General features: G+C 39.5%; 2 protein-coding genes across 2 annotated transcripts; one reads left to right on the forward strand and one right to left on the reverse strand.

Annotated features, from left to right (window-relative positions):
* Positions 1-273: 273 nt before the first annotated feature.
* On the reverse strand, positions 274-1212 carry LOC121457775 (olfactory receptor 477). Its single transcript, XM_041666765.1, has one exon. The coding sequence runs from the start codon at positions 1210-1212 to the stop codon at positions 274-276; it is 939 nt and encodes a 312-aa protein (XP_041522699.1).
* Positions 1213-13142: 11930 nt separating this feature from the next.
* Positions 13143-13427, forward strand: LOC121458043 (ATP synthase subunit e, mitochondrial-like). Its single transcript, XM_041667161.1, has one exon. The coding sequence runs from the start codon at positions 13143-13145 to the stop codon at positions 13356-13358; it is 216 nt and encodes a 71-aa protein (XP_041523095.1). The 3' UTR covers positions 13359-13427.
* Positions 13428-15952: the final 2525 nt, after the last annotated feature.

The raw sequence follows: 15952 nt of genomic DNA on the forward strand, positions 1-15952 counted from the left end.
GATAAATGGGTTCACATATAATTTATTTCTATAACAGATGCTTAGAATGTCAAGCATAAATCATTGTTTGCTACATAAACTAAACATCTTGATATATACCAGCGTTCCATAATAGTAATAATCGCTGCTGCATTATTACAACTTGAATGATTTCCAAGTGTCTTCTTACTACATACAAGTGTATAAATGTGAGTTGCTGCAAAGGATTTTAACTTACACAATCAGTTGAATAGCACATGATAGTACTAATAGAGGCATGCACAAGAAAAATCCTTATTCTCTTGTATATATTTTGATGGTGACCTTTCTCAGGGCCTCCTTTACATCTCTGTTCCTCAGACTGTAAATGAGGGGGTTAAGCATGGGGATCACCACTGTGTAGAACACAGCCATTATCTTGTTCTGCTCAGTAGAGTAGTTGGACTTGGGCATCACATAGATGAAGGTGATGGTCCCATAGTAGAGAGTGACTGCAGTGAGGTGGGAGGTGCAGGTGGAGAAGGCCTTTTGGCGGCTCTCAGTGGAGCGCATCTTCAGGATGGTAATGAGGATGTAGTTGTAGGAGACAGCTATGACAAACACTGTGATCACAATGATGGATCCAGCAGAGATGGAGGGAATAATTCCAATAATGGAGACATCTGAGCATGAAAGTTTCAACACAGCAGGAAAGTCACAGAAAAAGTGATCTATGTGATTTGGCCCACAGAAGGACAAACTCAACAGGCAGCTAGTAAATGTCATTGAATTCACAAAGCCACCAACATAGGAAACCCCAACCAAGAGGAAGCAGATCCTAGGGGACATATGTGTGGAGTAGAGCAAGGGTGAGCAAATGGCCACATATCTGTCATAGGCCATGGCTGCCAGAAGGAAGCATTCGACTGTACCAAATGTCACTGCAATGCAAAATTGGGCTTCACATCCAGCCACAGAGAGTACCATTCCATATCCAAGGAATCCTGCAAGCATTATAGGTGTGACTGATGTAGAAAACCCAATGTCCACAAAAGCCAGATGGCTAAGAAACTGATTCATGGGTGTGTGGAGCTGAGGGCAGCTTCTTATTAAAGTGATGATGCTGATATTGGCTACTAAAGTAACAGCATATATTCCAAGAAATACCATAAAGAGAATGATACGCAATGTGGGGTTCTCGGTTAACCCCAGAAGAATGAACTCTTTCACAATGGTGTGATTTGGAGCCTTCATCTAGAGTGTAAAATGTCCCTGTTGAAGGAGATGAGAAGAAATACATTCGTTTAGTAATTATTCAATGTTTCCTATATTTTTTCTATTACTCCACAGATTCTATAATAATCCCTTTCTTTTACCAAATTATAAATATCTATGATTTGCATGATTAGAGTTTTTGTTCCTTCTTGAATAAAATGGAAATAGTTAAGTCTCACCCTGCTATTTCAGGTATCTTCTTCTCTTTATGTAATGCTTATACAAGGTATCCTCAAACCTTGACTCCAAATATCCTCCCCTCAAGGATGAGATCTATAATTTCGATGATCTCTTGAACTTTTCTTCATGCTCCAATCAATTAGAAGTTCCTCAAGTATCTCAAACGATGTCATTCCATACTCATCTTCAACTCTTTCACCAATATTCTATAATTTTGATGTATTTATTTATTCTTATGTATATGATTGTTTGGCTTTCGTGCATGTTTTTACACAAAATACATGCTTTGTACCCACAGAAATCAGAAAAGTGCATTCATTGAGTTTCCTGGAAGTGGAGTTATGGACAGTTGTGATCCACCATGGGGTTGATGGAAATTTAATTCAGGTCCTCTGAAAGAACACTCAGTGCTCTTAACTACTGAGTGTCTCTCCAAGTCCCTCACCCCAGTCAGCTCATTCATTCATAATCTCATGTTTGCAACTTTGCAGCCTTCCTGGCAATCTTCCTCACATTGTACTCCTTCTAGTAAAATACCTTGGCTTTTGTCTATAATTTAATGGTTTTTCTTTCTTCATCTCCTGTTTTCCATCCTCTGTGTCACAACTTGGCTTAAATCCTTGGTCATTTTCACTCTGTATTTTTTCTGTATTCTGTCTGTTGATTTACCTAACACACATTCTAACTCTAATGCCTATTTATTCTAACTCACATCATTTCCTCTTGTAGTTTATAATAGTATGATTAATTACTTCTTTCTAATATAAAGCAGATAAGGCAAAATCTAATTCTTTTGGTGGTTTTTCAGGTTCTGAGCTATGACCTCATTGGCACAACATTTAGTATTCTTTCTGACCTTTCCCTGCATTTAACTACGCTTCTTGACATCTTTCCATGCAGTTCTTACACTAACCCAGAAATCCATCAATATTCCAGGTGCTTAGCTTCAGCCTTCAAATTATTTTCTTTACAAAAGCTTCTCTGACTAATAAAGATGAACCTGATTCACTTTCTCGGCAGACATCTGCTTCTGCAAATGATCCAGTGGCCGCTGTGTACACTAGACCATGGCTTACAACTTGCTTACCTTTCATTTTCTCAATTAGTACATGTTTCCATTAATAATTTTATCTTTGTCTTAAAAACCCAATGTTTGTGCAGAAAGTGTGCTAAAGTTTTGGGTGAGCATATGCATGATTAATGTGGTAGCAAGGTTCTGGCAAACAAGGTGTAATTTATATTCCCTGCCCAGAAAACTAAACTTCAAAGAGAATGAAGTGAGTGAAAGGTTTGATAGAAGAATATCTTACAAAACAATGAAATCAGGTCTCATTTATCTAATTTTTAAATAAAAATGAAATAACAAAGATGGAGAAAACAGTTGACAATTCCTTTGAATCATAGCTCCTATTACACATTTCGATCTATAGATATTTACTACATTTGTTTCTATTTACTTTTAAATATTTTGATATTTATTTTAGAAAATCATAAGGAGAGGGAGAGAGAGAGAGAGAGAGAGAGAGAGAGAGAGAGAGAGAGAGAGAAAGCCCAAGTGAGGTCTTCTTCAGGCAAGGTCTTACTATGCATAGACTAGCCCTGGCTCTTTTAAAACTTGTGATAATCCTGTTTCAATATGAGATTACAGGCATGTGTCACCCTGCCTGATTTAGCTACATTTTAAAAGTACCATGCTTAGCTCTTTTTCTGAAGGCAAAAAAATTGAAGAGTGCATTCTGTGCTTTGTGGTAAGTTCACCACTAAGATTTACATTAGTGAAAACATTAAAGGAAATTGTTCCCTATTGATCACTGATGGGTTGTGTTGTTGACTGCATTTTGATTGAAAGTGTTAATATTTTCATCTCCCTAAACATTGCATAATATTCATATAAGTGTATTAGTCTGCTCGCAATATTTTAAGAGTTCCAACATAGTTGAACTTTTACCAGACACAATGCTATCAGTATTAAACGTCTTCTAAATGTTTTGGACCTTTTGATTTTTTTCAGTTTCGTCAGAATAAATAAACATAAGATCCAACTGTTCACCAGACGTGATGAATTGGGAGATTCGGTGAATCAATCCACCACTCATTCAAGAATGTCCCCTGTATCTTCTTTGATGGAATCTTCCTGTTTAAGTTACTATTGTAACTTATCTCTGATGTTAGCTCTATTATTAGGTGTTTTTCTTTTAAACTTATCAGTTGGTCAGCATACATTTAATGGTACAAATATTCAACTTTCTATTTAAAATCATTGAGAAGTTTGAGGCTGTCACACCACTATTGGTTTCCCATTTCTAAAAGAAAGCACCCAGAGTTCCTTTTTCTATCCTGCCTACAACGTGGTTCCCAGTTCTCTTGAAGACTTCTTCTTCAGATTGAACACAGTCTTACTGTTCTTTGCGTTCTGATTCAAGCAGGGTCAAGGTAACAACTTTGTTTGCATTCTAGCTCTCACTAGCCATTCTGCACTGATTGCCAAGTTCTAAGTGGAGGTAAACAAGGCAGACACACAGGTCATCTATAACAAATTGCACATGGCACATAAACTCTTTGGTGCTTGGGATAATTTTTTTAACTTGAACAATGAGAGAACTGACCTCATAGTGCAGTTTTGTTGTGAGATTAAAGAAAGGGATATCTGTGAAATGCCAAAGTTCTTCAGATATATAAAGGTTAAGCATGTCTTTAGTTATTAAATGCAAGAAGTTTGAGTAGTTTTGCAATTACTTAGTGTTTGGATGACAATAGTTTTGTTTTCAACATGTCAGGTAGTTTTACCATAAATACAAAAATAAGACATAGGTGCAATATGTCTGTGTCCTCTGTCCTAAATTCTGATATTCGAATGTAGAGTATAAAAACTAATACTTTTTCTTTCTTCCTTTTCCTCTCCACTGTATGCTTAATATCTAGAATTCTCGAATGGCTTTCCTGATTATTGGCTTAGATCAGGAATGCTGAACACTCAAAATCCTGTTCCTCAAAGGATCTGTCACTGTTATGGGAAATAGAGGTCAATGAACCTTACCTAGTTGAAATCAGGTTGTTGCTTCTGATTTCCTCTTCTTGTCTCAGTTCCTGTGTCTAGTAACAATAATGGTTGCCACCGGCCATCCATGCAGTACCCACCTGCCTTAGGAAAACCAGTCTATGTATGCCAGGAAACCACTACACAGTATCTCTAGGTGATCTAAAAATTACATTACACATTTTCAATTTATTCTTCAGTTATTTAAAAATCTATCCTAATGAAGTCTATCAGTCTTTCATTTACCATTTAAAGTCAATATTTACATAAAACCCAATAAGGACTTTATGAAGTGTATTTTATTTATGTAGAGAAAGTTGGGATCTCAAAACTCTGCAATGTGAACCATCAATATACTCACTGGTCAAAAAGCATAGTCACACACTTGAAGAAAATACAAGGTTGGATGTCTTTGTATGCATGTTAAGGGGAGGAATAGCTATAATCTAACAAAGCAAACCTTTAGGGATCATTGTTATGTGCCTATTAATAGAAAGGTCAATAGGGTTCTGAAACAGAAGAGACTTATGGAACCAAGTGATTCATTAAGTCCTAGTTTGCCCTCCCCAGGTGACACCCACATGTCTTAGCATCCAATGGAATTCATTTGTACTTGTTTACTGAAAGTGAAAGAGACAGCACATGTCCTCACAGAAGAATATTTGCCATTGAACGTAATAGCTTATTTAGTTAGTTTGTGGTAATGTTCTGATATCACTTCCCAATTAAAATAACCTTTGAATCAAATTTAAAAGGAGCCTTGAGATAGATGGCTAGAATAGGGATGAATGAAATTGGTACTTGGATTTATTACCCATTTGCAGAAGAAATAGAAAAATGATTCTTTTTTTTATTGAGAAAAGGAAGAAAAAAAAACAAGTTTCCACCTCCGCCCAGCCTCCCATTTCCCTCCCCCTCCTCCCACACTTCTCCCCCTCCTCCCATCCTTCTCCCCCTCCTCCCACTCCTCTCCCCCTCCCTCTCCAGTCCAAAGAGCAGTCAGGGTTCCCTGCCCTGTGGTAAGTCCTAGGTCCTCCCCCCTCTGTCCATATCTAGGAAGGTGAACATCCAAACTGGCTAGGCTCCAACAAAGCCAGCACATTGCGTAGGATCAAAACCCCGTGCCATTGTTCTTGGCTTCTCATCAGCCCTCATTGTTCGCCATATTCAGAGAGTCCAGTTTTAACCCTTGCTTTTTCAGTCACAGTCCAGCTGGCCTTGGTGAGCTCCCAGGAAATAGCTCCACTGTCTCAATGGGTGGGTGCACCCCCCGTGGTCCCAACTTCTTTGCTCATGTTTTCCCTCCTTCTGCTCCTCATTGGGACCATGGGAGCTCAGTCCAGTGCTCCAGTGTGGGTCTCTGTCTCTATCTCCATCCATCACCAGATGAAGGTTCTATGATGAAATGCAAGATATTTGTCAGTATTGCTATAGGCTAGGGTCATTTCCGGTTCCCTATCCTCAGCTGCCCAAGGAACTAACTGGGGACCTCAGCTTGGGCTCCTGGGAGCCACTCTAGGTTCAAGTCTCTTGCCAACCCTAAGGTGGCTCCCTTAACTAAGAATTGTGCTTCCGTGCTCCCCTATCCAACCTTCCTTTATCCCAATCTTCCTTGTTCCCAAGTTCCTCCCATTCTCCCCTTCTCACTATTCTCTCCCCATCTCCCCTTAACCCCATCCCACCCCACACCCAAGATCCCAATTTTCTCCCCGGCCATTTTGTCTACTTCCCATAGCCAAGAGGATAACTATACGTTTTTCCTTTGGTAGAACTTCTTAATTAGCTTCTTTAGGATCACCAATTGTAGACTCCGTGATTTATGGCTAGAAAACAATTATGAGTGAGTACATCCCATATTCATCTTCTTCGGTCTGGGTTACCTCACTCAGAATAGTGTTTTCTATTTCCATCCATTTACATACAAAATTCGAGAAGTCATTGTTTTTTAACGCAGCGTAGTATTCTAATGTGTATATATTCCACACTTTCTTCATCCATTCTTCCATTGAGGGGCATCTAGGTTGTTCCCAGGTTCTGTCTGTTACAAATAATACTGCTATGAACATGGTTGAACAAATGTTCTTGTCATAAGATAGGGCATCTCTAGGGTATATTCCAAGGGGTAGTATTGCTGGGTCCAGGGATAGGTTGATCCCGAATTTCCTGAGAAACCGAAACACCGATTTCCAAAGTGGTTGCACAAGATTGCATTCCCACCAGCAATGGATGAGGGTTCCCCTTCCCCCACAGCCTTTCCAGCAAAGGCTATCATTGGAGTTTTTTATTTTAGCCATTCTGACAGGTGTAAGATGATATCTCAAAGTTGTTTTGATTTGCATTTCCCTGATCGCTAAGGAGGTTGAATATGACCTTAAGTGTCTTTTGGCCATTTGAACTTCCTCTGCTGAGAATTCTCTGTTCAGTTCAGTGCCCCATTTTTTAATTGGGTCAATTAGCATTTTAAAGTCTAGTTTCCTGAGTTCTCTATATATTTTGGAGATCAGACCTTTGTCTGTTGCAGGGTTGGTGAAGATCTTCTCCCAGTCAGTCGGTTGCCTTTTTGTCTTGGTGATAGTGTCCTTTGCTTTACAGAAGCTTCTCAGTTTTAGTAGGTCCCATTTATTCTATGTTGCCCTTAATGTCTGTGCTGTTGAGGTTACACATAGGAAGCGATCTCCTGTGCCCATCTGTTGTACGGTACTTCCCACTTTCTCTTCTATTAGGTTCAATATGTTCTGACTGATAGTGAGGTCTTTAATCCATTTGGACTTTAGTTTTGTGCATGGTGATAGATATGGGTCTATTTTCATTTTTCTACAGGTTGACATCCAGTTATGCCAGCACCATTTGTTGAAGATGCTTTCTTTCTTCCATTGTACACTTTTGGCTCCTTTATCGAAAATGAGGTGTTCATAGGTTTGTGGGTTAAATTTCGGGTTTTCTATACGATTCCATTGGTCGACTTCTCTGTTTTTATGCCAGTACCACACTGTTTTCATCACTGTAGCTCTGTAATAGAGTTTGAAGTCAGGGATGGTAATGCCTCCAGACAATCCTTTATTGTATAGGATTGTTTGGCTGTCCTGGGTTTTTTGTTTTTCCATATAAAGTTGATTATTGTCCTCTCAAGATCTGTGAAGAATTTTGATGGGACCTTGATGGGGATTGCATTGAATCTATAAATTGCCTTTGGTAGAATTGCCATTTGTACTATGTTTTCCTCCCAATCCAAGAGCAAGGGAGGTCCTTCCATTTTCTGGTATACTCCTCAATTTCATTCTTCAATGCCTTAAAGTTCTTGTCAAATAGATCTTTCACTTCCTTGGTTAGAGTTACCCCAAGATATTTTATGTTGTTTGTGGCTATCGTGAAATGTATTTCCCTCTCTGCTTCCATATCCTTTGTGTATAAGAGGGCGACTGATTTTTTGGAGTTGATCTTGTATCCTGCCACATTACTAAAGCTGTTTATCAACTGTAAAAGTTCTTTGGTGGAGTTTTGGTGGTCGCTTATGTACATTATCATATCATCTGCAAATAACGACAGTTTCACTTCTTCCTTTCCAATTCGAATCCCCTTGATCCCCTTATGTTGTCTTATTGCTCTTGCTAGAACTTCAAGCACTATCTTGAAGAGGTATGGCGAGAGTGGACAGCCTTGTCGTGTTCCTGAGTTTAGTGGGATGGCTTTGAGTTTCTCTCCATTTAATTTGATGTTAACTGTCGGCTTGCTGTATATAGCTTTTATTATATTTAGGTATGACCCTTGTATCCATAATCTCTCCAATACTTTTATCATAAAGGGATGTTGAATTTTGTCAAATGCTTTTTCAGCATCTAATGAAATGATCATATGATTTTTTTTCTTTCAGTTTATTCATATGATGGATTACATTGATAGATTTTCATATGTTGAACCAGCCCTGCATCCCTGGGATGAAGCTTACTTGATCATAATGGATAATTTTTCTGACGTGTTCTTGGATTCGGTTTGCCAGTATTTTGTTGAGGATTTTTGCATTGATGTTCATGAATGAGATTGGTCTATAATTCTCTTTCTTGGTTGAGTCTTTGTGCGGTTTTGGTATCAGAGTAACTGTAGCTTCATAAAAGGAATTTGGCAATGCCTCTTCTGTTTCTATATTGTTAAATACATTAAGGAGTATAGGTATTAGGTCTTCTTGGAAGTTCTGGTAGAATTCCGCATTGAAACCATCTGGTCCTGGGCTTTTTTTGGTAGGGACGTTTTTGTTTTTTTGTTTTTTTTTTCTTTTTTTTTTTCTTTTTTTTTTTTAAATTTATTTATTTATTAAGGATTTCTGCCTCGTCCCCACAACCGCTTCCCTTTTCCCTCCCCCTCCCCCGATCAATTCCCCCTCCCTCATCTGCTCGAAGAGCAATCAGGGTTCCCTGACCTGTGGGAAGCCAAGGATTGCCCACCTCTATCCAGGTCTCGTAAGGTGAGCATCCAAACTGCCTAGGCTCCCACATGCACAAAACTCAAATCCAAATGGATTAAAGACCTCAATATCAGTCCGAACACACTGAACCTGATAGAAGAGAAAGTGGGAAGTACTCTACAGCACATGGGCACAGGAGACCACTTCCTATGTATAACCCCAGCAGCACAGACACTAAGGGCATCATTGAATAAATGGGACTCCCTGAGGCTGAGAAGCTTCTGTAAAGCAAAGGACACTGTCACTAAGACAAAAAGACAACCCACTGACTGGGAGAAGATCTTCACCAACCCTGCTACTGACAAAGGTTTGATCTCCAAAATATATAAAGAACTCAAGAAACTAGACCGTAAAAGGCTAATCAACCCAATTATAAAGTGGGGCACTGATCTGAACAGAGAATTCTCAACAGAAGAACTTCAAATGGCCAAAAGACACTTAAGGTCATGCTCAACTTCCTTAGCGATCAGGGAAATGCAAATCAAGACAACTTTAAGATACCACCTTACACCTGTCAGAATGGCGAAAATAAAAAACACCAATGATAGCCTTTGCTGGAGAGGTTGTGGAGAAAGGGGTACACTCACCCATTGCTGGTGGGAATGCAAACTTGTGCAACCACTCTGGAAAGCAGTGTTTCGGTTTCTCAGGAAATTCGGGATCAACCTACCCCTGGATCCAGCAATACCACTCTTGGGAATATACCCAAGAGAGGCCCTATCATACAACAAAGGTAGGGACGTTTTTGATAACCGCTTCTAATTCTTCGCGACTAACAGGTCTATTTAGATTGTTCACCTGGTCCTGGTTTAACTTTGATATATGGTATTTATCTAAAAAAGTGTCCATTTCCTTTACATTTTCCAATATTGTGGCATATAGGCTTTTGTAGTAAGATCTAATGATTCTCCAAATTTCCTCTGTGTCTGTTGTTATGTCTCCCTTTTCTTTTCTGATCTTATTAATTTGCAAATTCGCTCTCTGCTGTTTGACTAGTTTGGATAGGGGTTTGTCAATCTTGTTGATTTTCTCCAGGAACCAGCTTTTTGTTTCATTGATTCTTTGGACTGTTTTCTGGGTTTCTATTTTGTTGATTTCAGCCCTCAGTTTGATTGTTTCTAGTCTTCTACTCCTCCTAGGTGAGTCTGCTTCTTTTTTTTCTAGAGCTTTCAGGTGGGCTGTTAAGTCTCCAATGTGAGCTTTCTCTGTTTTCTTTAAGTGGGCACTTGGTGCTATGAACTTTCCTCTTAGGACTGCTTTCATAGTGTCCCATAAGTTTGAGTATGTTGTTTCTTTATTTTCATTGAATTCCAGGAAGACTTTAATTTCTTTCTTTATTTCTTCCTTAATCCAGGTATGGTTCAGTAGTTGACTGTTCAGTTTCCATGAATTTGTAGGCTTTCTGGGGTAGCATTGTTGTTGAATTCTAACTTTAATCCATGGTGATCTGATAAGACACAGGTGGTTACTAATATTTTTTTGTAACTGTGGATGATTGCTTTGTTACCAACTATGTGGTCGATTTTTGAGAAGGTTCCATGAGCTGCAGAGAAGAAGGTATATTCTTTCCTTTTGGGTGGAATGTTCTATAGATGTCTGTTAAGTCCATTTGATTCATTACCTCCGTTAATTCTCTTATTTCTCTGTTAGGTTTCTGTCTGATTGACCTTTCCATTGGTGAGAGAGGAGTGTTAAAGTCTCCCACTATTAGTGAGTGCGGTTTGATGGCTGCCTTGAGTTGTAGCAATGTTTCTTTTATGTACGTGGGTGCTTTTATATTAGGGGCATAGATATTCAGGATTGAGACTTCATCCTGATGAACTGTTCCTGTCATGAGTATAAAATGCCCCTCTCCATCTCTTCTGATTGATTTAAGTTTGAAGTCAACTTTGTTAGAGATTAGGATGGCCACACCACTTGTTTCTTAGGTCCATTTGCTTGATAAGCCTTCTCCCAGCCCTTTACTCTGAGTAGGTGCCTTTCTTTGTGGTTGAGGTGTGTTTCTTGTAAACAGCAGAATGTTGGATCCTGTTTTTTTATCCAATCTCTTAGCCTGTGCCTTTTATAGGTGAGTTGAGTCCATTGACTTTAAGTGATATTAAGGACCAGTGGTTGTTAACTCCGGTCACTTTTTTAGTCATAGATTTTGTGTGTTTCCAGTTCTTTGATTTGTGTTGGTGAAGGGTCTCTAGATGTCTGAGTTATTGTGGTCATTGTTGGACTCCTTGGTTAGTGATTTTCCTTCTGTTAGTTTCTGTAAAGCTGGATTTGTGGCTGTGTATTGTTTAAAATTGTTTTTATCCTGGAAAAAATTATTTTCTCCATTTAGAGTGAACAAAAGCTTGGCTGGGTATAGTAATCTGGGCTTGCATCCATGGTCTCTTAGTTTCTGCAGTACATCTATCCAGGACCTTCTGGCTTTCATGGTTTCCATGGAGACGTCAGGTGTGAGTCTGATAGGTTTACCTTTATAAGTGACTTTGCCTTTTTTTCTGTATGCTTTGTGTTTTGATTATTATATGGCGAGGGGATGTTTTATTTATTTTTTTTTGATCCAGTCTATTCGGTGTTCTGTATGCTTCTTGAACCTTCATAGGTATATCTTTCTTTAGGTTGGGAAAGTTTTCTTCTATAATTTTATTAAATATATTTTCTGGACCATTGAGCTGCACTTCTTCTCCTTCTTCTACTCCTATTATTCTTAGGTTTGGTCTTTTTATTGTGTCCCATTTTTCCTGAATGTTTTGTGATGAGAATTTGTTGGACTTGCTGTTTTCTTTGATCAGAGTGTTTATTTTCTCTATGGTATCTTCAGAATCTGAGATTCTGTCTTCTAACTCTTGTATTCTGTTGGTTATGCTTGTTTCTGTAGACTCTGTTTGTTTACTTAAATTTTCCATGTCCAGCCGGCCCTCTGTTTGTATTTTCTTCTTTGCCTCCATTTCAGTTCTCAAGTCTTGAACTGTTTCCATTATCTGTTTGATTGTTTTTCCTTGGTTTTCTAGGGTATCATTCACTGATTTATTCAATTCTTCAAACTTTCTGTTATATTTCTCATCCATTTCTATAGGGCATTTTTTACATGCTGTTTAAGGGCGTCAATCACTTTCATGAAGTCAATCTTTTCTACTTCTTCTTGATTAAGGTGTTCATGTCCTCCCGTTGTGAGGTCGCTGGTTTCTGGTGGCTTCATGTTGCTTTTCAGCTTGTTGGGTGAATTCTTGCATTGGCATCTGCCCATCTCTTCTTCCAAATGCTCCCTTATGGATCTTCTTTTACCAGATCAGGTCTCCTTGCCTATTGATGTACCTTCCCAGTGATGGCTCTCCCCAGTGATGGCTCTCCTGGTGCTGAGATCAGATCTCCGTGACCACTGATGGCTCTCCCCAATGCTGGCTCTCCCCAATGTTGGCTCTCCTGGTGCTGAGAGATCAGGCCTCCGTGCTGATGGGGCAGCTTGCAAACAAAGCGCCTACCCCCAAGCTGTCTCTCTGTGCTGATGGAGCAACTTGCAAACAAAGCGCCTACCCTGCTTGGTGCAGGCAGGCCATAGAAGCAAAGGAACTCCAACCCGCTTGGGCTCCCCGAGGATTCGGACCCAGTGCCCAGATAGGCTGGGCTGGGTGATGTTATGTGCCGAAAGAGGGCGGTGGGGCCGAAGTGGGCAGGTTTCTGGATGGAAGCTGGGTGGGCTAGAAAGAAAGAGGCAGTAGGCAGGGAGGAGAGGCCCTGCAAAGAGCCCAGGAAGGATAGGGGGCCAAGGAACCTCTGAGCTCCCTGTCCCAGGCTGGCACCGGGCGGGGCCAGAAACTCACCTCAATGCTGGCTCTCCTGGCGCCTAGAGATCAAGCCTCCGTGCTGATGGGGCAGCCTGCAAACAAAGCGCCTACCCTGCTTGCTGCAGGCAGGCCATAGAAGCAAAGGAACTCCCACCCGCTTGGGTGCCCCGAGGATTCGGACCCAGTGCCCAGACAGGCTGGGCTGGGTTAGAAAAATGATTTTGAGTCTTTCAGATATACAACTGTCATTTTAAAAGGTGTTTGAGCCTCTTCCTCACTGCTGCTCAGTAGAACATCTTATGACTCTCACCTGAGACACCTGAGCACCCACAGTTCATTGTGTCATGACTCAATAAAGCCATGTGAAAGGAGAAAAAGTGTGCCTCCAGTTTTATCCCTCACTTAAGATTCCTTCCTCTAGAGTTAAGCTTCCGGCGCGAAGGTCACGGACAAGATGGTGCCCCCAGTTCAGGTCTCTCAGCTCATCAAGCTCGGCCGATACTCAGCCCTGGTCCTCGGCATGGCCTACGGTGCCAAGCGCTATAGTTACCTAAAGCCCCGGGCAGAGGAGGAGAGGAGGGTGGCTGCGGAGGAGAAGAAGAGACTAGATGAGCTGAAACGGATTGAAAGAGAACGGGCAGAAGCTCAAGATGACAGCATACTCAAGTGAAGCGCCAGTGAGCTTGCCTTTCTTAAGTCGCTGAGAATGAATAAAAGCTTTGTCATGTGAAAAAAAAAAGATTCCTTCCTCTAATTGGTGTCTTTCTGAATCCATAGAAATTTAAGCATTATTTTCACCATTTCTGTAGGGAAAGCACTGAGTTCTGATGGGAGTTACACTGATTCTGAAGATTGCTTTGTGGAGTATGGCTATGTTAAAGACTGAAATCTTCCAGCTCATGCCTAGCAATGTCTGTCTCTGCGTCAGTGTTTTTCTCACTTTCTTTCATTAATATATTAGAGTTTTCAGTACAGAGATTGTGTACATCCTTCGCTGGTTTTCTGATAGCCTTTATGCCTGGAAAAGCGGGATTCACACAACTAAAGCACCATGTCTCATGGAGTCAAAATGGACCACCAACGTTCCTGTGCACTATTAGAGGTGTTTGTCAAAAATGAGTGCCGTTGGACAGGAGCTATGGCTCAGCAATTTAGAACATTTACTTCTCTTCCAGATGACCACCTTTTGTTTCCAGCACTCATTTATAACAACTCACAATCACCAGTAACTGCACCTCCGGGGAATCTAACAAGATCCTCTGACCTCCATAGGAACCTGGACACATGTGGCATATATGTACTCACACAGGTGCCTACACACCAAGCTTGGTGGTTCATAACTACTATGTAAGCACTTAATAGGCCACAGAAAGGAGTTCTGTGAATATAAGGCCATTCTGGGCTACATGGTAAGCATGAGATCAATATCTAAGACAGAATGAAATTCTATCTAAAATCCAAAACAGAAGCTTTTATGCATATAGAGCTAGTCTTTCCCAGGGAAAGCATGCCAACTGGTTATATAATATCTAATGGTCAGCCATGAAAAAATACATTCAGTAGCATTGTGCATACTGAGTAGGTTAAATTTAGAAATATATGTGTATACATATACATATATGCATTTAACAACAATTAATGAAAGGATAGGCCAAAATCTATAAGAAAGCAAGGAAAGGTATATGGAGGGTTAAGAGAGAGAAAAGGGAAGTGAGAGATTTTGAATAATATTAAACATAAAAAAGAAAAGAAAAATATTCACATGGAAACCAAGAAAAAAAGATAAAGTCTAGGAATATGTTCCCCAGAAAACAAAGGGGAAAAGATCCTACCTTGTGAGCTAGAACAGTGAAAAATGGAGTGGGCACATGTACAAGAAAAGGTTAAGTAGGGTAGGATTCAGATGAAATTGAAGAGGGCTCATCAGTATATGATGGTGTGGTTTCTACATCTTTATTTGGTCCTTTAACCTCACACTCTACTCCCATGAAGAAAGGTGTATAATCAAGATACTGAAGAACTTTGCAAACACATGTTCTGGTTTTTATATCAGCTGTGCAAAGGTTCATCCATAGGAGAATGGGGTAACAGTAGTACCTACTCACTGCAGCCAGGCCGTAGTTGATTTCCTGATTCTTTCTTCTCACTTATTGTTGGTCATTCTCCTAACCATATCTACGCCTAGTTACCTAGATCCTCAGCAAAATTGTTCAAATATTTATTCAATGTTCTAGTAGTGTTTTGCACAGTAATAAATTATTAAAATACAAATTTTAAATTCAGAACAACATATCATTTCCATTTAACTTACCCTTGTTATCTTTCAGATTCCAGTATAAATTTCATTGCTAATACCATACACTTTCATATTATAGACAATTAGGCATTTTCTGTATTGTTGGAATTTATAAATATCTCTAACTCTTTGTGTCTCTAATTCTCATTACACTAAGGGAAAACAATTGAATCTAAGTCTTATTTTCCATTATTATATTTTACTCAGCATTTGCTTAATAGTTTCCATAACCTAGCAAAACTCTCCTCCTTTACAGTCTCATGATGATGGTCATGTTAGTTAAAGTAGGTCTTGCCCTTGGGAAGAATGTGAAGTTCATTCTGAGACAATATTTCTAGTATTTTTTACAAGTTCTAATTTGTTCACTGATCTATACCAACAAAACCAAGACTGTGGCGTAGACATTAACAGTAACACACAAAATTTAAAATGCTCCTTGTCACGTTATGTAAGTACTGATATTTACATCTTGCCAAATACTCTATTTTTAAATGTGAATGGAAATATGACTAGAACTCAAGTCATATCTTGAAACAATATTATCAAGACCCGGTTTGCTAAGAAATGGGAATTGACCTGGTTTTTGAGACCTGTGCTTCGAAATGTATTACCTAGGTAATATTTGCATAACATTTGTTAGAAAGATTGACTCAATGTACTAACTTTAGATTGATAACTCTGAACACATCCTCTATTCAATGACAGTGGTTATTAGACAGGTTGTGGTGGAATGAGTGTTAAGTGCATGATGCAAAGAGTCAGTGCTGCATCCTTGGGAAAATATTCTTTTTCTCCGAGACTACTTTTCTCATTTATAATACCCTATCTTATGGATTCACTGGGAAATTGAATGTAGAAGACACATAATTTTAGAGACCAACTTCTTAGATGCAAATGACCTTAGTTATTCTTTTTTTTTCTTCATGAGTATATGGGCACTCTACTTTCAGTCTTTACCTGGGAAATTT

This window comes from Microtus oregoni, unplaced genomic scaffold (assembly GCF_018167655.1).
Source record: "Microtus oregoni isolate MIOR12 unplaced genomic scaffold, Mior012 000016F_ref0000370, whole genome shotgun sequence".
Lineage (NCBI taxonomy): Eukaryota > Metazoa > Chordata > Mammalia > Rodentia > Cricetidae > Microtus > Microtus oregoni.

What these genes read in the sequence shown, in the direction of transcription:
- LOC121457775 (XM_041666765.1), bottom strand. Translation starts at nt 1,212, where the DNA reads ATGAAGGCTCCAAATCACACCATTGTGAAAGAGTTCATTCTTCTGGGG.
- LOC121458043 (XM_041667161.1), top strand. Translation starts at nt 13,143, where the DNA reads ATGGTGCCCCCAGTTCAGGTCTCTCAGCTCATCAAGCTCGGCCGATAC.